The 25,678-nt window shown below is 42.5% G+C and overlaps 1 protein-coding gene across 1 annotated transcript in view; it reads right to left on the bottom strand.

Annotated features, from left to right (window-relative positions):
* Nucleotides 1-25,678, bottom strand: part of PDLIM1 (PDZ and LIM domain 1) — a 65,027-nt gene that overhangs the window by 6,782 nt on the left and 32,567 nt on the right. The window contains exon 5 of the mRNA XM_062214856.1: nucleotides 7,125-7,276. Within this exon, the coding sequence (XP_062070840.1) occupies nucleotides 7,125-7,276 (152 nt within the window). The remainder of the gene's footprint in view (nucleotides 1-7,124; nucleotides 7,277-25,678) is intronic.

The raw sequence follows: 25,678 nt of genomic DNA, 5'->3' as shown, positions 1-25,678 counted from the left end.
AATATGGCAGGGAAAAGACAGTATCTAACAATAGTCACCTTGAATGCAAATGGTCTCAACTCCCCAGTTAAAAGACACAGACTAACTGAATGGATTAAAAAAGAAAGTCCATCTATCTGCTGCCTACAAGAAATACACCTTACCAACAAAGATGCACACAGACTGAAAGTGAAAGGATGGAAAAAGATATTCCATGCTAACAGAAACCAGTGTGGCCATCCTAATATCAAACAAAATAGACTTTAACACAAAAACTATTAAAAGAGACAAAGAAGGACACTAATAATGATTAAAGGATCAATTAAATCAACATGAAGATGTGACTATTATAAATGTATATGCACCTAATAAAGGGCACCTGGCTATTTGAAAGAATTATTAAGGGATTTAAAGGGAGATATAGACTCAAAAACAATAGTAACAGGGGACTTCAATATCCCACTTTCAGCAACGGACAGATCAACCAGATAGAAAATCATCAAGGAAACAACAGAGCTAATTAACACTATAGATCAAATAGAAAAGTGGGATTTATCCCCGATATGCAGGAATGGCTCAACATTTGAAAATCAATGTGCTACATCGCTTTAACAAAATGAGGAACAAAAACCATGATTATCTCAATAGATGCAGAGAAAGCATTTGACAAAATATAACACCCTATCATGATGAAAACTTTAAGCAAATTGGGTATAGAAGGAACATTCCTCAACACAAATCAAGGCAATTTTTTTTATTATTATTATTATTTTTTGACAGGCAGAGTGGACAGTGAGAGAGAGAGACAGAGAGAAAGGTCTTCCTTTTGCCGTTGGTTCACCCTCCAATGGCCACTGTGGCTGGCGTGCTGCGGCCGGCGCACCGTGCTGATCCGATGGCAGGAGCCAGGTGCTTCTCCTGGTCTCCCATGGGGTGCAGGGCCCAAGCACTTGGGCCATCCTCCACTGCCCTTTGGGGCCACAGCAGAGAGCTGGCCTAGAAGAGGGGCAACCGGGACAGAATCCGGTGCCCCGACTGGGACTAGAACCCGGTGTGCCGGCGCTGCAAGGCAGAGGATTAGCCTAGTGAGCCGCGGCGCCGGCCAAAATCAAGGCAATTTATGACAAACCCATTGCCAGTATCATATTGAATGGAGAAAAGTTGGAGGCATTTCTACTGAAATCTGGCACCAGACAGGGGTGCCCACTCTCACCATTGCTATCAATATAGTCCTAGAAGTTTTAGCAAGAACCATTAAACAAGAAAAAGAAATCAAAGGGACACAGATAGGGAAGGAAGAAGTCAAACTATCCCTATTTGCAGATGACATGATTCTATATATAGAGGATCCAAAAGACTCCACTAAGAGACTCTTGGAACTCATATAAGAGTTTGATACAATAACAGGATACAATACACAGAAATCAACAGCCTTTATACACAGACAATGCCACGACTGAGAAAGAACTTCTAAGATCGATCCCATTCACAAAAGCCACAAAAACAATCAAATACCTTGGCATAAATTTAACCAAGAATGTCAAAAATCTCTACGATGAAAATTACAAAATATTAAAGAAATGGAATACAAAAAAATGGAAAAATCTGCCATGTTCATGGATTGGAAGAATCAATATCATCAAAATGTCCAGTCTTCCAAAAACAATTTACAGATTCAATGCTATATCAATCAAAATGTCTAAAACAGCCTGGTACTGGTACAAAAACAGATGGATAGAAAAGACCAATGGAACAGAATAGAAACCCCAGAAATCAATCCAAACATCTACAACCAACTTATATTCGACAAAAGAGCTAAAACCAACCCCTGAATAGGGTCAGCATCTTCAACAAATGGTGCTGGGAAAACTGGATGTCCACATGTAGAAGTATGAACCAAGACCCCTACCTTACACCCTACACAAAAATCCACTTAACATGGATAACATGGATCAAAGATCTAAATCTATGCCACGACACCATCAAATTAATTGAACATCGGGGAAACCCTTCAAGACATTGGCACGGGCAAAGAATTCCTGGAAAAGACCCCAGAGGCACAGGTAGTCAAAGCCAAAATGAACAAATGGGATTACCTCAAATTGAGAAGCTTCTTTACAGCAAAAGAAACAGTCAGGAAAGTGAAGAGGCAACTGACAGAATGGGAGAAACTATGCAACCAATGAAGGATTAATAACCAGAATCTACAAAGAGATCAAGAAACAAAACAAACAACCCAGTTAAGAGATGGGCCAAGGACTTCAACAGATATTTTTCAAAAGAGGAAATCCAAATGGCCAACAGACACATGAAAAAATACTTGGGATCTCTAGCTGTCAGAGAAATGCAAATGAAAACCACAATGAGGTTTCACCTCACCCCAGTTAGAGTGGCTGTCATACAGAAATCAACAAACAACAAATGCTGGAGAGGATGTGGGGAAAAGGGCATCCTAACCCACTGCTGGTGGGAATGTAAACTGGTAAAGCCACTATGGAAAACAAAAATCTGAATATAAACCCACCATATAACCCAGACATCCTGCTCCTGGGAATTTACCCAAGGGAAATTAAATTAGTAGACAAAAGAGCTATTTGCACCTCCATCTTTATTGTAGCTCAATTCATAATAGCTAGCACATGGAAGCAACCTAAATGCCCATCAACTGAAGACTGGATAAAAAAATTGTGGGATATGTACTATATGGAATATTACATGGCAGTAAAAAAGGATGAAATCCAGTCATTTGCAACAAGATGGAGGAATCTGGAAAACCTCATACTTAGTGAAATAACCCAGTCCCAAAGAGACAAATGCCATATGTTCTCCCTGGTTTCAGAGAATTAATAGCACTCCTAAAATGAAAGCTATAAAAGTGAAATTGAAACTTTTAGAATCAATGACTTAAATAGTCCTTGACCTGACTGTCAAGGGACAGTTTACCACTGTCACTTTTTATTTAGTATATCCTTTTTGGCTTTTTTTTTCTGTTTTCTATTCTTCATATTATATCCTGAACTCTTCATATAACAGAGTTATCGTATATAAGAGGGGGAATAAGAGATGGAGGAAGTAGCCTTTAACTATAAAGCAGTATAGTTCTTCATACAGTCCTACAGACTTACTTCTAAGGGTATATCCTAAAAACTTGTCATGGGACTCCAAACCCATAAAAAGCAGTGGTATAAATGCCATCTTAACTGTTAAAACGATCATATTAAATGTTTAGGTCAACATATATATGGGTTTAAGTATAAAAGTGATCACATAAATAACATCAAGTGCCTGATAATAATAGAATTAAAAGGGAAGGAAAGTCCAATATGGGAAGCAGTCCACACGGCAGACTCCTAGGATGACATTCGCTGTAAATAACACTCTGACCTCAGAATCAACCCTTGAGGTTTCCTGGTCTGGCTGAAAGACCTGTGAGAGCATTTCAGGTATGGAAGACCAAGACTCTGGCAAAAAATATCCTACATGGAGGATCTCTGTGAGACCTCAGTGGAAAGGAAGAGTCATCAAAGAAGGATGTACTCTTCTCTGAAGGGAGGAGAGGACATCCACTTTGCTAACAGCCAGGTCCAAATACCGATGGACCTTCCATAGCCTTGGCACAAAAGGCTTCCATAGCCTTGGCAGCCCATGGCAAGAGCCTCGGATGATCATTGATGTCATAAATAACAGTGTTAATTATTAAAGGAACAACAGAAGTCACTGTGCACCTGCTCCCCATTTAGGACCTCCGTTCCTAATGAGTTGTACTAGAATTGACTGCAAAATTTGTTCCCAAACTGTACTCTATATGTTGTATATGTGCATGGATGCAAACTGTTGAAGTCTATGTTTAGCATGGAGTTGGTCCGCTGTATATAAAGTCAAACTAAAAATGAACCATAATGAAGGAGATGGGAGAGGGAGGTGGGGGGAGGGTGGATATGGGGGAAAGAACATCTGTATTCCTAAATTTGTATCTATGAAAAAATGCACTCATTAAATAAAAATTAAAAAAAAAAAAGTCTCCTTCTGGGGCACGTGGCACAGCCACTTGGCCAACAGCTGTGATACTACATCCCATATCAGAGCAGCGGGGTTCAGACCCTGACTCTGCTCCCAATTCTGGCTCCCTGTGACCCATGCAAGAGATCTACATTGAGTTCCTTGTCCCCAGCTGTTTCAGACATTTGGGGTGTGAATCAGTAGATGGGAGTATACTCACTCTTTCAAATCAAAAGTCTCCATCTTATGAACAGATGAATAAACTGCCATTAAGTCTACACAACAAAATACTGCACTTTTAAAAGAAATTGAAAATCTACAAAATGGATGAATCTTGAGGACGTTATGCTAAGTGAACTAAGCCAGTCAAAAGGACAAACGCTGAATGATTCCACTTGAGTGAAGTATCTGAAGTATTCAAATTCATAGCAAGCAGAATAGGCCAGCAAAGGCAGGGAGGAGACAGCGCTAAATGATACGGAGTTTCAGTTTTGCAAGATGAGAAGAGTTCTGGAGATGAATGGTAGGGAAACGCCACAAATGTACTTAATATCACTGAACTGTACAATTAAAAACAGTTAACATGGTAAATTTTAGGTCATGTGTATTTATGATACTAAAAAAAAAAAAGACTCCATGTGCCTACACATTTTAGAATTTGACGTAGAACAAGATGAGGTTTAAAGAACTTGGGACCCTTTCTCCTGGTTCACCCAAAATGAGACAACCCGTGCCAAGTTGTCTGAAGTTTGTCACCAAAGCCTGCTGCAGCCCCGCTTCCTTCCAGGGCCACCTCGACTCTGCACCTGGCCCACCACACACACAGCTTCCCTTTGCCCTTTAAACAACCTCAATGAGATTGCAGCTTCCCAGGGGGCTCACAGCAGCCAGAGGCAGATGCCAGCGTTCTTCCTTGGCTGTTCCCAATGACAGTCACTGTCTCTCAGAGCCACTGCCCTAAGCTCTGACCATCTCCTCTCAAAGAACCCCAGAGAACCTTCTACATGTGATAGTATTTTGACTGGAATTTGTCCTGGTGCATTCACTGAAAATTTAATGCAAGTACCTGGTAAGAGGGAAGCATCAAGATTTGCCATCGCCATCTTCCTTTTTAGCAAATTCTTAATTCTCCTTGAAGACGACACCACCCTAGGAGATTAAAATTCCCAGACTGCTGTGTAACTGGGTGTGGCCATGTGACTATAAAATGGAAATGGAAGAGTAGTGTGGGATTTCTGGGAAGACGGCTGGCTAATCTGAAAGTATTCCCATCTGCCTTCTTCCTTCCCCCTGCCTGGAAGTGAGCACAGTGGCTGGAGCACTGGCTGCCATCTAGGGCCACGAAGGAACCTTGAGACTGGCAGCAATGGGTTTGGCTGATGGATCCCAGAATACAAGGACTATCAAGTCCACGGAACATGGGAAGCTACAGCTCCACGCGCAGGTCTTCCTCCGTGAGCCCAGATGAGCTCCACAGAGCCAAGTCTTAGTGTGGGCTGCAATGGACTGACTCTGCCTCTGTAGTTTCACATCCACTTAGAGTAAAATAAGTCATGGTTTCTCACACACCTGCCCAAACTGCCTTCCTCAAAGGCTGGCCCCAACTCATCTGTCAGTCAAGCCTAATACTGGAACTTAATGAAAAATGTGGGTCATAAATTGCCAACCACACAGGTACTCCAGGCAAAGAGGAAATGGCTATTAGAGCAATGTCTCTCTTAGCAGAAAAGTACTTTACATCAATGGGAAATAAGGAAAAAATGGCCACTTTCTCTGAAGAACCTGCACAAATGGGGAGGAAGTGCAGGTGTGGCGTGTGGCAGCTCAGGCTGAAAGCAGAGTCTTCGAAGGGGGAGCTGTGGAGGGCGGGCACCTTTCCAGGGCACATCTCCCCGGCTGGGGCACGTCTCTCACTGTGAGAATCGCCAGGCACAGGAGGGAGAAGAGAGCAGAAGGCAGGTCTCCAGTGAGGGACAGGAACAAAGAGTGTGGACGACCAGGCATCACAGGCACCAGGAACCAGCAAAAAACCAACGCTGGAAATGGCAGATCCTGAGAAGCCCCAGAGGCACTGATGAGTAGCAAATGGAGTAAGAGAAACCGAGGGCTGGGATATACAGATCACCTTCAGGAGAAGGAAAACAGCCCCACGTTTCTCCTACCCTGTGGTGGTTATTAAATGAAGATACTTCACCACTATGCGCCTGAACCTCCTTATAACAAATCCACAGTACGTGGTGTCTGCCATGAGAACAGTCGTGTCCTCACACCTGCAGAGCCACAGAGGTGGCCCTGGGGAGGCCGCAGGCATCGAGTTCTCCCCATGGACAAGCTAAGGCTGACCCAGGAGCCTCCTGCTGAGGTTTCAAACATCACGAGAATTATGACGCTCCGTCTGTGCGCCAGCCACAAGGATGTTAAAGAGCAAGCTTGGCCCTGACTCCCTCTCTGGCTTCCTGTCTCACCCTGAGAACTCTTTTGAATGCGCTCCTGCCACTGTGCACCCTCATCACCTGCTGAACCAGTGGGGCCACCTGGCCTGCAACCGTCTGCCTCCAAAAATGCAGCCTGAAGATAGCTCTTTCCTTTGTAAACACCCAGCTTCATGTATTTTGTTATATCCACAGAATACAGGCCAATATGGTGCTTTTGCACAGTTGATCCTCATGAGAATTACAGAAGAAAAATTATCCAATATGAACAGATGAGAAAATTGGCCTAGAAACATCCAGGGTAAGGGCATGGCCACATGGGGGCTCCCAAGACCTCCAGAGGCCATCCGCCCCAAAGCTGGAACACACATAGGGTCCCAAAGGGAAAGTGGGTACCAGGCTCCCCTGAGCTACTTGTCATCACCCCCACAGAGGTGTAATGTGTGAGCCCAGACCAAACCGATGGCCAAGGGACAGACCAACGGAATCCCAGCCTGCTCCGTGCACCTGAGTCAGGGTGTCAGCAGGAGTGGAGCCTCTGTAGCAGGGAGGTGTGGTGGGGAGGGCAGCTCTCTGCCCCTTCTCTCTGCAGGAATTTCTGGCATTCTAAAAAGCCCCTTCCTTCCAGAGCACTCCGCACCTCCTGCGCGTCAGCAAGGACTGCCCTCCACCCTCCTGTGAACAGAGTCTCTGGCCACAAGGAGTGCCACTTACCTTTCTCCTCGGACTCCAGGATTTCCTGCAGGACCCGGAATGATGTGGACTGCTTCGGGGGCTCATTCAACTCCTGCTTCTCCTGCAGCATCTTGTAAACTTCAGATTCCTTGTCGATGACGAGGCCGCCTGGAGGCTGCGAATGCTCTAAGCTGTAAAGAATGTTCGGTAACTCATTAGGACCTGTCAAAAGTTACAGACGACCGCACCGCGCCCCTCCACCCAGCAAAGGCTGGAGCCCCACACAGGCAGTGCCGGCGGCTACCTCCACACAGAGGCCATGTTTCCAGATAGTTTTGGTAATTCAACTACTTGTCGGCATTGTGCCCTGGACCAGGAACGCTCTATCTCTGTGTAAGTCACACAAACAACACTGAGTCACAGAAAAATGCGACCACAAGCTGACCACTAAGCTCTCCGCCCAGCCCCCACTCCAGGCCACTCGCGGACCTTGCCCAAGCAGAAGCCGGTGTCCCTCACTCCTGATCCTATCTCCAACAGCTTTCCTTGGCCCCTAGAAGCAGCTCGGGCCTCACCTGTAACCCAGACGGGCAGAACAGGACCTGGCTCCCCTAGCTCCACTCCCAGGGCGGCAGCAGGGATGAAACACACAAGTGCCTTGCACACCATCAAGCGTTCAGGCCAGGGGCTGGGGCTCGGCAAGCTGTGCCTTGCCTCCCACACCTGCCTCCCACACCTGCCTCCCGCAACGCTAGGAGCCCTGGGACAGGACGAGGCAGGCACTGCTGTGCTGCGGGGCCTCTTTCCCTCTGGGCTCCTTTTCCAGTGGCAGGAGGCCTCTGCTGCCTGGGCTCAAGGAAGGAAGCATCTGGTCTCTTCTCGCCACCCCCTGCTCCACAGCGTGACTGACTGGCTGCGTCATTTACCTCTGGGCTGTCACTCTCAGCCACCTGCAGCCGAGGGACCCACTCTCTCGGGCGCAGCCCTGGCCCCTGCACTCCCCACCCCTCCCTCTCCCCCCAGCATCACCACGGCTCCCGCGCTACATTCAGGTCTCTGCTCACAGATGGCTCCCTGCCCCCCAACTCATGCTCTTCCCATGTACTACACCTGTAACTTGTTTATTTCTGTGTTGTCTGTGCCCCATCCCCCTTCCCTAAACCCCCAAAAGTCAGTCCCATGAGGGCAGGGACTTGGCCTGTCTTGTTCTCCACTGTACTGCCTGGCCTGAGGCGGCATCAGAGCTCAGTGGGCATCACCAGGTGAGAGAATGAACACTGCACCATGGATTCAGTGCCTCTTCCTCCTCACTCCTTGCTCCCTGCTTTCGCCCATCCTCAGGGTCCCCTGGGGCAGCAGCCTCCATGCAGGGACATGGACAGGCCACCTCTTCCCGTTCACCTTGGCTGCTGCTTCAGAAGCCACCATGCGCTAGGGACAGTGTGCCCAGTGACACCAAAAGCAAACACCAGGTGGGCTGTTGGCAGTGCCAAAAATTGAAAATTGATGCAGCAGGGAGTTCTTGTCTGTGAGCAGGCTGCCGGCCCAGAGGAACAGGCTATGTCTCCAGCCCACCCAGCTCCTGCCAAAAGGATACAAGCAGGTGCAAATGAATTAGACCAATTACATTTATTCACTTACTTCCCACACACCCTTTGTAATTAGTTCACACTCCATGTTTAAAAGAAAATTGAGGCAGATGTTTCTCCCTGTGTAATTTTCGCCAAATTACTCCTCCCTCTGTCTCCTCCTCCTCCCTCCCTCCCTGAAACAGCCTCCTGAGGCCTTCAAGCGCGCGGAGTCACTTACTGCAATGCAGGCTCAGGGGTTTTCCTGATTCCAACCTTGTTTGCACAATGGAGGACAAGGTTCCCACTGAGTGGCACGCTTTACTGCTGCCGGAGAAGGTCAACACTGAAGTAGAAAGACCCACCAGCTGATCCTCCCTGCCTGCAGCAGCTGCTGGGACGGAAAGCAGCCCCCTCTGCATGGCCTGGCGGCTCCAGCTGTCTTTGCCTTTTTCTCCCTCCACCTGCAAGGAACCGTGGGAGCCTTCCAGAGCAGGTGTCGGGGCCACCTTGAGTTGTGTTAACCATGGTCTTTCTCTGGCACAGCTCCTCAGCCCTGTCCTCAGACTCTTGAGCTCGGAACTTGCACTGTTATAAATGCATTACACTATTTTTGATGAATCTTTTTTCTATTACATTTAGAACTATTTTAAAAACAAGATCAGACCATGGAATGTTCTTGGGAAGAATTTTTCCTCTTCTTTGGTGTATGTTATGTCTGGAAGCCACCAAGGGAACACTAAAAATGACAAACCCAAACCACAAGACCATCACACATTCTTCTAACAAATAGCCTTGGAAAGAATTTCCATGAGGAAGAAAAAATAATTTGCTATTTACATATAATGACAGTATCTTTATACCACTGGACAATTTATAAAGCACTTTCAATATCCTTTACCTCACTTGACACATTAATACACTTAATTCAAAAAAAAATAGCCTAAAACCCAAAGTCTTAGACCTTAGACTGTAAGATATTGACATGTCACAATATCTGAAAAAATGATTAGGACCAAAATCTGCATAGCAAATGGAGAAGAAGATTCTCATTTGTATACATAATAGCAATGAAAGAATTCTACAGTGACAAGGTTCCAGAACACACGATACACAACTGAAAACGTGTTTGAGGGTTAGAAAATGGAAGTAAATGCATTGTTCTAAAACCCACTCTTTACAGTTTTAATACCAAAACATAGTTTAATCAAATTCAACTCATTGACCTAAAACCAATGAAACTATTAGAAGAAAACAGAGGAAGCACTTAAAGACATTGGGATAGACAGTTTTTGGATAGGACCCCTAAAGCAAAACTAGACAAATAGAATTACAGCAAATCAGAAACTAATGCACGACACAGCAACAAATTAACAGAGAGGAGACAGCAGAATGGTTGAAAATAGTTGCAAACTATTCATCTGACAAGGGGTTAATGCTCAGCATAAATTAGGAATTCAAAGAACTCAACAGCACAAACACAAATAATCTGATTTTAAAATGGGCAAATGATCAGACATTTCTCAAAAGAAGATACAGAAATGACCAAGTAGATGAAAATATGCTCAACATCACCAATCATCAGGGAGATGCAAATCAAAATATTATCTTAGTACAGTTAGGCTATCATCAAAAAGACAAAAATAACATGTGCTGGCAAAGATGCAGAGAAAGGAGAACTGTCATACACTGTTGGTGGGAATTTAAGTTAGTACAGCCATTAGGGAAAAACTATTTGGAGATTTCTCAAAAACTGAAAATAGAACTGCCAGTAATCCCACTACGGGTATACGTCCAAGGGAAATGAAATCATTGTATCAGATACCTACACATCTATATTTATCATAGTACTCAACAATAGCTAACATGTGCAATCAACTGAGATGTCTACTGACAAGCAGATCGTTTATTAAAATATGGTGTTTATACGGAATGGAATATAATTCAGCCATAAAAGAGGATAAAGTGCTGTCATTTTCAGCAACATGGACAGAACTAGAGGACATTATGTTACACAAATGAACCAGGCAAGAAAGACAAATACCACATGTTCTCATTAGTTTGTAGAAACTTAAAAAGTTGACCACAGAGAACGGGGAGAATAAAAATCACTAAAGGCTTGGAAGAACTGAGGGGACACAGTGAGAGGGTAGATAACGGAACACATTGAGGGGTAGGTGTGGAAGCAGTTATGCTATATACAGCACAATTAAGTAACTATAGTCCACAACAATTAATTACACAGTTCAAAATAACTAACGGAAAAGACTTTGAAGATCCCTAACATACAATTTTTAAGGAAAGGGAAATGCTAATTACTCTGATGTCACATTGTAAACATGTATTAATTATAATACTGTACTCTATAAGTATGATATCAATTAAAAAGAAATACAATTCCTTTGGAGTAATTAGACTTCACACAAGTTTCCTAGTCCTTGTTTCTCCCTGAGTCACACTCAGAACCAGCATGCACCAGTTCCTGAATGTATACTATTTTCTCCCACTATTGTAGGCCTTCAGTGCTGGTCTCCCAGGGATATTACAGCCAGGTGACAAGGTGGCCAAAACAGCATACCTACAGGGAGCCCAGGGGTCTTCAGAACACAAGCAGAAACTCGGCCGGCGCTGTGGCTTAACAGGCTAATCCTCCACCTTGTGGCGCCGGCACACCAGGTTCTAGTCCCGGTTGGGGTGCCGGATTCTATCCCGGTTGCCCCTCTTCCAGGCCAGCTCTCTGCTATGGCCCGGGAAGGTAGTGGAGGATGGCCCAAGTCCTTGGGCCCTGCACCCGCATGGGAGACCGGGAGAAGCGCCTGGCTCCTGGCTTTGGATCAGCATGATGCGCTGGCCGCAGTAGCCATTGGAGGGTGAACCAATGGCAAAAAAGGAAGACCTTTCTCTCTCTCTCTCTCACTATCCACTCCGCCTGTCAAAAAAAAAAAAAAAAAAAAAAAAAAGGAGAAACTCCTCTTGAGCCCATCTCCCAGAGGAGGACGTCAGAGGCTGGGTCTGCAGACATTTTTGGCTCACTTCAGCCGAAAGAGCAGCTGGGGAAAGGGTCAGAGGTCAAGAAGGACTGAAAACAGCTCACCCATGGCTCTGGGATCAGCATAGCAGCCCTGAGATGGAAGTCTACTCCCTCGGAACAATGAAGTGACCAGAGTGGGGGTATGAGGGGCTTTTTATTTATTTATTTTATTTGGCAGATAGAGTTATAGACAGTGAGAGAGAGAGAGAGAGAGAGAGAGAGAGAGAGAGAGAGAGAGAGAGAAAGGTCTTCCTTCTGTTGCTTCACTCCCCAAATGGCCACTATGGCTGGAACTAAGCCGATCTGAAGCCAGGAGCCAGGTGCTTCCTCCTGGTCTCCCATGCGGGTGCAGGGACCCAAGCACTTGGGCCATCCTCCACTGCCCTCCTGGGCCACAGCAGAGAGCTGGACTGGAAGAGGAGCAACCGGGACTAGAACCCGGCACCCATATGGGATGCTGGCGCCACAGGCTGAGGATTAGCCAAGTGAGCCACGGCGCCGGCCTCCAAGGGGCTTTTTATTTTTATCTTTAGCCATCACCTATGGTAGCAACTTAAATAAAAATATAAATCCCAACTAAATAAAAATATAAATCCCAACTTAAATAAAAATATAAATCCCAACTAAAACAAAGCTGTCAACAAAACACTCATTTCAAATAAAGATATACTGCATCTAGCATAGTGGAACAATGGGTTAAGCCATCATCTGTGACACTAGCATCCCATATCAGAGCACCAATAAGAATCACAGCTGCTTTACTTCTGATCAAGCCCCCTGCTAATGCACCTGGGAAGGTAGCAGAGGAGGGCCCATGTACTTGGGCCCCTGCCAGCCATTGTGACCATCTAAGGAGTAACAAGACAATCTCTCTCTCCCTCTTTGCCTTTCAAATAGTAAATCTTAAATACACACACACACACACACAAATGAGGAATAAAAGAATTGAAAAAGATCATGCCAACATTAGTCAAAGGAAATCAGGAACAGCTACATTAATAGCTGATGAAATATACACCTGAACAAATAAATTCACCAGATACAAAAGGGGCATTATATAATCACAAATGGGTCAAGCCTACCAAGAAGTTATTACAATCAAATGTCCTCTCTCTGTCTCTACCTCTCTCTGTAATTCTGTCTTTCAAATAAATAAATCTTTTTTTTTATTTAATGAATATAAATTTCCAAAGTACAGCTTATGGGTTACAATGGCTCCCCCCTCCCAAAACTTCCCTCCCACCCACAACCCTCTCCTTTCCCGCTCCCTCTCCCCTTCCAATCACATCATGATTCATTTTCAATTCTCTTTATATACAGAAGATCAGTTTAGTATATATTAGGTAACGATTTCAACAGTTTGCCCCATATAGCAACACAAAGTGAAAAAAAATACTGTTGGAGTACTAGTTATAGCATTAAATAAGAGTGTACAACACATTAAAGACAGAGATCCTACATAATATTTTTTTTTAAAATGAATTAATTTTCTATGCCATTTCCAATTTAACACCAGGTTTTTTTTTTTTTTCATTTCCAATTATCTTTATATACAGAATATCGATTCAGTATATATATATAAATAAATCTTTTAAAAAAAATAATCAAATGTGTGTGCATCACATAACAAAGCTTCAAAATATGTAAAATAAAAACTGATAGAAAAGGAGAAATAGACAATTATAATTGGATACTTCAACACCCCTCTCTCTATAACCAACAGAACAACTAGACAGAAAATCAGTTAGGATACAAACTCAATGACACTATCTAATTGGGCATCCCATCCTGGCAGCAGGTTTGAGTCCCAGCTGCTCCACTTCCAACCCAGCTCCCTGCTAATGTGCCTGGGGAAGAATATGACCCAATGCTTGGGCCCCTGCACCTATGTGGGAGACCCAGAAGAAGCTCCTGACTTCGGATCGGCCCAGCTCCAGCCACTGCAGCCATTTGGGGAATGGCTAACTTTAAAATAAATAAATAACTCTTTAATTAAAAAAAAAAAATAGGAGTGGACATTAACATTCTTGGGGATTAAGCATCCCATGTCAAAGGCTTGGGTTCAATAACCAGCTCTGCTCCTGATTCCAGCTTCCTGCTAATGCAGACCCTGGGAAGTCTCTGCCATCCACGTGGAAGATCTGGATTGAGTTCCCGTCTCCTGGCTTTGGTCTGGCCCAGTCTTAGCTGTCGTGAGAATTTGGGGTAAATCAGCAGATGTTTTCTATATATTATCTAATATTTTTAAAAGGACAACAAGGAAATACTATGAACTCCACCCACATAAATTGATAGTTTAGATGAAATAGGGCAATTTCTTGAAAACCATATCTACCACAACTCATCCAACATGAAACAATCACTTGAAAAGTCCTAAAACCATTGAGAACATTAAAAGAATTTTTAAATTCCACCAAAAGAAATAACCAGGCTTCACTACAAAATTTTACCATTTAAAGAACATGAAAAACATGAATTATATACAAACTCTTTCAATAAAATAGAATACTTCCTAACTTATTTTATAAAACTAGTACTACCCTGATAGCAAAATCAAACAAAAAAGGAAACTAAAGGCTAGCTAGCATTCCTCATTAATATAGGTGAAAAATTCCTGAACAGATTATGAATAGAATTGAACATTATACAAAAAGAATTATATGCCATAATTAAGTGGAATTCATTTTACAGATACAAAGCTGACCTAATATTCAATAATTGGTCAATTTCATCCACCATATTAACAGGCTACAGAAACAAAATCAGTTGATCATATCAATCAATGTAAAAAATTTTTGAGAAAATTCAACATTCACCTATGGTAAAACAAACAAACAAACAAAAACCCTCTCAGCTAAGGAATTAGAGGGCAACTTCACTTCTTTAACCTGATAAAGAGCATCTAAAAACCCCTATACCCTGCATATTTAACGAGAAAAGCTAAGTGCTCTTCCCCAAAGGTGAAGAGCAAGGCCAGCCCATGTGCTCTCACCACTCTTATGTAGCACAGTGCTGCACGTGTAACCAGGCAAGAAAACGAGATATAAATCAGAAAGAAGGACATAATGATGGCTCTGGCCTCAGCCCAAAATTTTCAAAATGCCATTTACAATTACTCAAAAAGTAGACTTACCCTCCTATTTAGGTGAAAATCTAACATAGCATTTATGGGACTGTATCTGCTAAAAACATAAAAGCGCTGATGAAAGAAATTAAGAATCTAACAGTACCATGGTCATGAATTGGAAGACTCAACAGAGGTGTTCATTCATTCCAAACTGACATAGATTTATCATAATTCATATTAAAATCCCAACAAGATTCAGCACACACAAGATTATTCTAAAAGTTCTACAAAGAAGCAAAAGAACTAAAATACTTCAATTTTTAAAAAGAAAATGGGAAAAATTATTCTACCTGATTTTTAAGATTTTACATTTTATAACTACAGTAATTAATGGAAAGATAGATACATAGGTCAATGGATAACAGAGAAGAAAGAAAGCACACATAAACATGCCCAAGTTTTATTTTAATAAAGGTATAAACACAATAGAAGAAAAATGATTTTTGGATAAATGATATAGAGGTAACCATTTGCTGAATCTCATATTCCACCCCATGTAGAAGTTAAATAAACTGCATCTAAGACTTGAATGTAATAAGTAAAACTACATATAATCTAGAAGCAAAATAGAGAACATTTTCAGGCTCTAAGCAAGGCAAAGAGCCACAAGATACCAAAAGCATGACCCATAAAAGGACAACCCCATGAACTGGTCATCTTCAAAAGTAAAAACATGCTTTATGAAAGACTGTTAAGAAGATTTGAAACCAAGCTATAGACTAGGAGAAAATACTTGCAAACCACATACCAACAAAGGACTATAAGATATACTGGTAGAAAATAAGGATATAAAAACATGTTCAATGTCATTACCCATTAGGGAAATATAAATTAAAACCACAAAGACATATGACGACTACACATGGATTAGAATAGCTAATACAAAAAGTGACAACAGCAAATGCTGCAGAAGGCATGGAGAAATTAGATCATTCACACATTTTTGGTGGAAATATAAAATGCCACAGAAAACTGGCAGTTTCATTACAAGTTAAACACACAACTATTTCATGATCCAGCAACTGCATTTATGGGCATTCATCCCAGAGGAATGAAAATTTGTTTACACAAAAATTTGTCCACAAATACTTATTTTTTTTAAAGACTTATTTTATTTATTTGAAGGACAGAGTTACAGAGAGAGACAGAGACAGAGAGAGAGAGAGAGAGAGAGAGAGAGAGAGAGAGAGAGAGAGAGGCCGGCGCCATGGCTCAACAGGCTAATCCTCCGCCTTGCGGCGCCGGCACACCGGGTTCTAGTCCTGGTCGGGGCACCGATCCTGTCCCGGTTGCCCCTCTTCCAGGCCAGCTCTCTGCTGTGGCCAGGGAGTGCAGTGGAGGATGGCCCAAGTGCTTGGGCTCTGCACCCCATGGGAGACCAGGAGAAGCACCTGGCTCCTGCCATCGGAACAGCGCGGTGCGCCGGCCGCAGCGCGCTACCGCGGCGGCCATTGGAGGGTGAACCAACGGCAAAGGAAGACCTTTCTCTCTGTCTCTCTCTCTCTCACTCTCCACTCTGCCTGTCAAAAATTAAAAAAAAAAAAAAAAAAAGAAAGAAAGAAAGAGAGAGAGAGGTTTTCCATCCACTGGTTCACTCCCCAAATGGTTGGAATGGCCAGAGCTGAGCTGATCCAAAGTCAGGAGCCAGGAGCTTCCTCTGGGTCTCCCACGTGGGTGCAGGGGCCCAAGGACTCGGGCCATCTTCTACTGCCTTTCCAGGCCATAGCAAAGGGCTGGATCAGAAGAGGAGCAGCCAGGACTAGAAGTGGTGCCCAGATGGGATGCTTGTACTTCAGGGGGTGGCTTTAACCCACTGTGCCACAGTGGCAGCTCCCACAAATACTTATAGCCTTATTCTTAGCAGTGGAAAACTGGACGCAATCTATACATCCTTCAATAGGTGAATGGTTACTGTACATCCATTCAGCAAGGAAAATATAAAGCTGGGAGAAAACAAATAGCAGTGGACATTTAGCCTTGTGTACTCATGGTACCACATCACAATGCCTGGGTTCGATTTCTGATGCAGATTTCAGCTTTCAGCTTCCCACCAATGCACACCCTAGCAAACAATGGCAATGGCACAAGTAATTGAGTTCCTCCACCCACATGGGAGACCTGGTGAGTTCCAGCTAATGGCTCTGGCCTCAGACCCATTCAGGCACTGAGAGTGAACCAGCAGATCAGAGCTCTCTGCTTCTCTGACAGCCTGCCCTTCCCTCCATCCCTCCCTTTCTCTGCCTGTCAAAATAAAAAGCAGGCAGAAGATCAATAAAGAAACAAAGGACTTGAACAAAATTATAGAACCATTGTACCAAGTTATAATTATGAGACAATCAAAACAATAGTAGAATATACAACAGAATATACTTCTCAAGTATATGTGAAATATTCTCTAAGATCACAACTTAGCCCACTTATAAATTTAGGACTGAAATCACATCAAGTATTACTTTCCAACCACAAAGAAAAAGCCGGGGCCAGTGCTGTGGTAGAGAGCGTAAAACCACCACCTGCAGTGCCAGCATCCCACATGGGCACCGGCTCAAGTCCTGGCTACTCCACTTCCAATCCAGCTTTCTGCTATGGCCTGGGAAAGCAGTAAAAGATGGTCCAAGTCCTTGGACCTCTGCACCCGTGTGGGAGACCCAGAAGAAGCTCCTGGCTCCTGGCTTCAGATCGGCGCAGCTCCAGCAGTTGCAGCCATCTGGGGAGTGAACCAGTAGAAGGAAGACACTTCTCTCCCTCTCTCCCTCTCTCCTCTTCTCTCTCCTTCTCTGTGTAACTCTGACTTTCAAGTAAATAAATAAATCTTTAAAAAAAAATCATAAAGAATGAAGCCATAAATCAATAGTAAAAGGAAAACTGGAAAAATAACAAGTATGTGGAAATTAAACAAAACCAATGGCATAAAGAAGAATCACAAGGGAAATTAGAAAATATCTTGTCTTGAGAGCTTCCAAGATGGCAGAGTAAGGAGGGAGCTCACTGCTCTAGTCTACGAGAACATAGTTTTAAAAACTGGAGAGAGGCCGGTGCCACGGCTCAATAGGCTAATCCTCCGCCTTGCAGCACCGGCACACCGGGTTCTAGTCCTGGTCAGGGTGCCAGATTCTGTCCCAGTTGCCCCTCTTCCAGTCTAGCTCTCTGCTGTGGCCCGGGTGTGCAGAGGAGGATGGCCCAAGTGCTTGGGCCCTGCACCCGCATGGGAGACCAGGAGAAACACCTGGCTCCTGGCTTCAGATCAGTGTGGTGCGCCGGCCGCAGTGCGTCGGCCGCAGCAGACATTGGAGGGTGAACCAATGGTAAAGGAAGACCTTTCTCTCTGTCTCTCTCTCACTGTCCACTCTGCCTGTCAAAAAAAAAAAAAAAGTGGAGAGAGTGCAGTCTCAGGGAAGAGTTATAGAGAAACCAGCAGAGGAAACTTCACACAAATTAGAGGGAAACAGTGGCCCTATGTGGAGGGCACAGAGACCCACAACTTAGGACCCCAGCAGCCAAGAGCCTACGCATCATCGTTGGAGAGTAAGGTGAGACTGGACTGCAGCATCCCAACCCACTGGCAATAAAGCTGCAGGGAGAGCCTAGAGGGAACCTGGCTTGGAGCCTCGTGGGGGATAGTGTACCTGCCAAACTAGAAGAAGAAGAAAAAAAAAAAAGGAGGGACATGTTTCTCCCTCCCCAGTCACCTTATAATGGTGTCCTGTAACAAGCTGATAGAGCAGGTGCCATTTTGGACATTTGTAACAACTGCGCCAGCTCATGTCTGCACCAGGCAACCAGCCAAATGGAGACTTCTGATTCTGGTGGGAAGAACTACAGGGGGCTGGGTGCTCATGTCTGTGGGAGGCTTGTGTGCCAGGAATGTGGAAAAAATACTGAGGCTGTGTGGGAGGACTCACAGTGTGGCTGGGACTCTGGGCAGTCACTGTGGGAGACTCCACACGCTCAGGGCTTCCTGATTACCTGGTGAGCGACATTGCTGGGGTATCTAAGCATACAGTGAGGACTGCACAGATCCTTTGTGTGGTCCTTGGGGCAGAGTGGACAAATATTATACACACTGAGGCTAGCACTCAGGCACTGGTCTCTGAGGAGAGGAGTTCGGCTGATCAAAATAAAACTCCCTTCTGATAAAAAAAAAAAAAGTGATTTATTTCGCCAAACCTGGGTGTGTCACCTTACACATGCCCTTCACCCTGGAGAACTGAACAGAGCTCCCTGGCCACACGCACCACGGCCTCTAGATATTTCTGAAAGCATACACTCCACTTATCGACAGAGGCATAGTACAGGGATAAAATCTGCCACAGTGAAAAAACAAAGGAGAAACCAATGAGCATCATGACAAATGCCAAATATCAAATGCACCAACTGAAGAAACAAAAATAAGGAAGACAAAATGACATCCCTGAAACAACACAACACTTCAATACTAGAATTTGAAGATGATGAGATTGAAGAAATGCCAGAAATGGAATACAAAAAATTGATCAAAGGTTACACACAAGTAATCAGAAGCAAATGCATGAATTACTGAAATCCATACATGAAAGAAAATTTCTCCCACAAAATTGAGATTTTAAAGAGAAATCAAAATGAAGTCTTTGAAATGAAGAATTCAATAGGACAAATAAAAAATGTAGAGGAAGAAAAGCCTCAACAACAGAAACGGTGAGGCAGAAGAAAGAACATCCAACTTAGAAGACAAAGCACAGGAAACTTTACAGTTAAACCAAAAACACAAAGAGAAAATTAGAAAACTAAAAAGCACTGTTGGGAATCTGCAGAATACTATCAAAAGACCCAACACACAGATTCTAGGAGTTCCTGAAGGTATGGAAAGACAGAAAAGATTAAAAGGTTTTTTTAGTGAAATAATAACAGAAAACTTCCCCAATTTGGAGAAAGAACCAGACAAGTATTCCCACTCTCACCATTGTTATTCAATATAGTCCTGGAAGTTTTTGCCAGGGCCATTAAGCAAGAAAAAGAAATCAAAGGGACACAAATTGGGAAGGAAGAAGTCAAACTATGTCTATTTGCAGATGACATGATTCTATATATAAGGGATCCAAAAGACTTCACCAAGAGATGACTGGAACTCATAGAAGAGTTTGGTAAAGTAGTAGGATAAAAAATCAATACACAAAAATCAACAGCCTTTGTTTACAGACAATGCCACGGCTGAGATTGAGCTTCGAAGATCAATCCCATTCACAATAGCTACAAAAAAAATTAAATACCTTGGGATAAATTTTTAAAAGGATGTCAAAGATCTCTATGATGAGAATTACAAAATATTTAAGAAAGAAGATTCAAAAAGGGGAAAAATTTTCCATGTTTATAGATTAGAAAAATCAGTATCATCAAAATGTTCATACTACCTAAAGCAATTTACAGATTCAATGTGATACTAATCAAAATATCAAAAACATTCTTCTCAGATCTAGAAAAAATTATGCTGAAACTAATATGGAAACACAGGAGACCTCAAATAACTAAAGCAATCTTTTACAACAAAAACAAAGCCAGAGGCATCACAATACCAGACTTCAGACATACTACAGGGCAGTTATAATCAAAACAGCCTGGTATTGGTACAAAAACAGATGGATAGACCAATGGAACAGTAGCCAGGTGCTTTTTCCTGGTCTCCCATGCCGGTGCAGGGCCCAAAGATTTGGGCCATCCTCCACTGCACTCCCGGGCCACAGCAGAGAGCTGGCCTGGAAGAGGGGCAACCGGGACAGAATCCGGCACGCCGACCGGGACTAGAACCCAGTGTGCCGGCACAGCAAGGCAGAGGATTAGCCTATTGAGCCGTGGCGCCAACCTGAACTCTTTACTTAACATATAATTAACCCTACGTGTATAAAGTCAATTGAGGATGGAGCTCGGTAAAAAAATAAGAATGGGAATAAGAGAGGGAGGAGGAAGTTTGTAACTTGGAAAGCTGTATAGTTCTACATACATTCCTATAGACTTATTTCTAAGGGTACAGTTTAAAAACTTGTCACAGGACCCCAAATCCCATTAAGCTGGGTGGAAAAAAATGCCATCTTATAGTGTTAAAGTGATCATTTTAAGTGTTAAGTGAACATATAGATAGTATTAAGTGTTAAAGTGATCATATAAATAGGATTAAGTGTCTGGCAATAATAATAGAATTAAAAAGGAGAGAATGTATCAACATGGGAAGCAGTCCACACAGCAGACTCATAGAATGACAATCAGTAATTTTCTGACTTCAGAATCAGTCCTTAAGTCTTTCTGGTCTGGCTGAAAGACTCATAAGAGCATTTCAGGCATGGAAAGCCAAGACACTATGGCAAAAAGTATTCTACATGAAGGATCTCTGTGAGTGAGACCCCAGCAGAAAGAAGTAGCCAAAGAAGGAGGTACTTTTCTCTAAAGGGAGGAGAGATCTTCCACTTTGCTTATGGCCTCGTCCAAATACTGATGGAGTTTGTGGACTCAAAAGGTTTCCATAACCTAGGCAACTCCTATCAAGAGCCTCAGGTGGTCACTGACATCATACATAAGAGTGTTAATTGTTAAATTAACAACAGGAGTCACTGTACACTAACTCCCCACGCAGGACCTCTGTCTTCAATGAGTTGTATTATGAGAGTTAAGTGTAAAACAAGTTCTCAAACAGTTTGTGTATGTGTGCATGTGTGTTCAAATTGTTGAAATCTTTACTTATTACAGAGTTGGTCTTCTGTGTACAAAGTTAACTGAAAATGAATCTTAATGGAGAATGAGACTGGGAAGGGGAGAGGGAGGAGGTGGGGTGTGGAGTGTGGGTGGGAGAATGGGTATGGTGCGAAGAATAACTATATTCCTGAAGTTGTACTTATGAAATTTATATTCCTTAAAAAATAAATTAACAACAACAACAAAAAAAAGAAATTATCTTGTCTTGGAGCCAGTTCTGTGGCATAGCAAGTAAAGCCACTGTCTGCAGCTCCAGTATCCCAAATGGATGCTGGTTCCAGTCCCAGCTGCCCACTAACCATCCCAGCTCTTTGCTAATGGCCTGGGAAATCAGCAGAGGATGGCCAAGTGCTTGGGCCTCTGCACCCACATGGGAAACCCTGAAGAAGCTCCTAACTTCATCCTGGCCATTTTGGCAGTGAACCAGTGGATAGAAGATCCATATCTCTCTCTCCCTCTCTCCTCTCTCTCTGCTTCCACCTCTCTAACTCTGCCCTTCAATTAAACAAATTTAAAAAAAAAATTTTTAAATAAAAATGTTTTGAGACAAATGAAAATAACAAAATACCAAAACTAAGGATGTGGCAAAAGCAGTACTGTGAAAGACATTTATATTAAAAAAAAGAAGAAGAAGAAAAAAAAAATTTGCCTTCATTTAAAAAAATCTTAAAGCAACAACTTCACTTTACACCTCAAGGAACTGGAAAAAAAGAAACCAAATACAAAGTTAATAAAAGGAAGGAAAGAAAGATTAGATGGCAGAAGTAAATGAAATGGAAAATTATAAGAAAAATGCAACAAAACTAAGAATTTACTTTTTGAAAAGATAAATAAGATAGAAAAACACTTAAGTAGACAAAGAAAGATGACTCAACAAAATTCATAAAAAATACAGGCAATAAAAGCAGAAATAGACAAACAAGACTACATCAAACTGAAAAACTAGGGCTAGCATTGAGGTGCAGAGGGTTAAGCCATTGCCTGCAAGGCCTGCATCCCATATGAGCATCCATTTGCATCCCAGCCACTCCACTGGTATAGTTCCCTGCTAATGAGCCTGGGAAAATGGCAGAAGATGATACAAGTGCTTAGGCTCCTATCACCCATATGAGTGCTACAGTCTCCTGGCTTCCACCTAGCCCAATTCCAACCATTGCAGCCATTTGGGGAATGAACCAGCAAATAAATCTCTTTCTCTATCTCCCTGTCACTAGGCCTTTCGAATAAATGAATAAATAAATAAATAAATAATAAACTTCTAAACTGCAAATGAAACAATCAACAGAGTGAAAAAGCAACTTACAAAATGGGAAAAAAAATCCTAGAATCATAGATCTGATAAGGAGCTAATATCCAGAACATAATAAGAACTCTCACAACTCAAGAACAACAAACTTCATTTAGACATGTACAAAGGACTTGAACAGACATTTCTCCAAAGGAGATAAACAAATGTGCAATAAGCATATGAAAAGATATTCAATATCATTAAACAGTAGAGAAACGCTAATCAAAACCAAACTAAGATACCGTCTCACCCACAGGTATGGCCAATTAAAAAAAAAAAAAAAGTTAGTAAGTATGTGGAAAAATTGAACCCTGTGCACTATTAGTAAAAATATAAAATTATAGCTGGCGCCGCGGCTCACTAGGCTAATCCTCCGCCTTGCGGCGCCGGCACACCGGGTTCTAGTCCCGGTCGGGGCACCGATCCTGTCCCGGTTGCCCCTCTTCCAGGCCAGCTCTCTGCTGTGGCCAGGGAATGCAGTGGAGGATGGCCCAAGTGCTTGGGCCCTGCACCCGCATGGAAGGCCAGGAGAAGCACCTGGCTCCTGCCATCGGATCAGCGCGGTGCGCCGGCTGCAGCGCGCTACTGCGGTGGCCATTGGAGGGTGAACCAACGGCAAAAGGAAGACCTTTCTCTCTGTCTCTCTCTCTCTCACTGTCCACTCTGCCTGTCAAAAAAAAAAAAAATATATATATATATATAAAATTATGAGGCTGTTATGGAAAATGGTACAGAAATTTCTCAATAAATCAAAAATAGAACTTTATTAAAAGATTTTTTTTTTTTGAAAGGCAGAGTTACAGACAGAGAGGGAAAACCCAAGAGCTTTTCTAGCCATTGGTTCAATCCCCAAGTGACCACAAGGAGCCAGAGCTTTTTCCAGGTCTCCCACGTGGATAGCAAGGGACCAAGGATCTGGGCCATCTTCTACTGTTTTCCCAGGCACATTAACAGGCAGCTGGATCAGAAGTGGAGCAGCCAGGATTTGAACTGGCGCCCATAAGGGATGTCAGCATCCCAGGCAGAATCAACCAAAATGCCCATTAACTGAAGACTAGATAAAGAAATTATGGGATATGTACACCATGGAGTACTACATAGCAGTAAAAAAAAAAGAAGAAGAAGAAGAAGAAAAGAAATCTGATCCATTTTGTTGTAAGTGACCAAACTAGAAAATGTCATACTTAGTGAAATAAGCCAGTCCTAAAGGGACAAATACCATAGGGTCTCCCTGACCTCTGATAACTAATAGAGCACCTAAAAGGCAATCTGTATAAGTGAAATTGACACTTTATGAAGAAATGACTGAATAGCCTCTGTCTTGACTATTGAGAAACAGTTTTTTTCATACTATTTGTTGAACTCTTTACTTAACCTAGAGTTAATCAGATGTGTGTTAAGTTAATTGAAAATAGATCTTAGTAAAAAAAAATAATAATAATAATAGTGGGAATAAGAGGAGGAGGAAGAGAGGTGGGAGTTTGGGTTGGAGGGTGGGTACAGTGGGAAAGAAGAATCACCATGTTCCTAATGTTGTAATTATAAAGTGTATGAAGTTTGTAACTGTAAAGCTGTACAGTTCTACATATATTCCTACAGACTCACTTGTAGGGGTACAGTTTAAAATCCTGCCATGGGACCCCAAATCCCCTTAAGCTGGGTGGTAATAATAGTATTTTAAGTGTTAAAGTGATCATATGGATAGGATTAGGCGTCAAAGTGATCATACAGATAGAATTAAATATTAAAGTGATCATATAAATAGGATTAAGAGTCTGATAACAATAATAGAATTAAAAAGGAGGGAATGCTCCAGCATGGGAAGCAGTCCACACAGCAGACTCATAGAATGACACTCTCTTTAAGTAGCACTCTGACCTCAGAATCAGCCCTTAAGGCATTCTGGTCTGGCTGAAAAGCCCATGAGAGCATTTCAGGCATGGAAAGCAAAGATGCTATGGCAAAAAATCTCCTACATGAAGAACCTCTGTGGGTGAGACCCCAGTGAAAGAAATGGTCATCAATGAAGGCTGTACTTTTCTATGAGGGGAAGAGAGAACTTTCACTTTGCTTATGGCCCTGTATAAATACTGACGGAGTTTGTGGACTCAAAAGGCTTCCATAGCCTAGGCAGTTCATGTCAAAAGCCTCAGGTGATCACTGATGTCATACATAAGAATGTTAATTGTTAAATTAACAATAGGAGTCACTATGCACCACCTTCCCACGCAGGACCTCTGTCCTTAAAGAGCTGTATTATGAGAGTTAACAGTAAAACTTGCTCTCAAAGGTTTATTTAATTTTAGTGTATTAAGTGGAGGACATTCTTATGTCTCATTAGTTTTAGTTATGCCTACGTGTGCAACTCCATTGCTTGTCTTCTTAGGTGCTTCTTTAATTAATGATAAAACTTGTTCTCAAAGACTTATTTTCTTATAAGAATATCTTCCATATAATACATTAAATCTGATAAGTTATAGTTATTTCTAAGTGCTCACAAAAGGTTTATCATTTTTGGATGCTTTTTAAAGTTAATTTATCAAAAAAAAAGTACAATTAACTTTAAGGTGCAATGACTCTGAACAGCCCTTGACTGTTGAGAAACAGGTTTTTTTTTTCAAATTGTTGAACTCTTTATTAATATAGAGTTAAATCTGTGTATAAAGTTCATTGAAAATATATTTTAGTAAAAAATAAGACTGGGAATAGGGAGAGGGAGGAGGAAGAGGGATAGGAGTGTGGGTGAGAGGGTGGGTATGGTGGGAAGAATCACTATATTCCTAAAGTTGTACTTATGAAATGCATGAAGTTTGTATTCCTTAAATAAAAGATTTCTTTGGGAAAAAATGAAAGAGAAAT

This window comes from Lepus europaeus, chromosome 17, assembly GCF_033115175.1.
Source record: "Lepus europaeus isolate LE1 chromosome 17, mLepTim1.pri, whole genome shotgun sequence".
Classification (NCBI taxonomy): domain Eukaryota; kingdom Metazoa; phylum Chordata; class Mammalia; order Lagomorpha; family Leporidae; genus Lepus; species Lepus europaeus.
The sequence above is the reverse complement of the archived record's forward strand: the minus strand, read 5'-3'. Positions and strand labels throughout refer to the sequence as shown.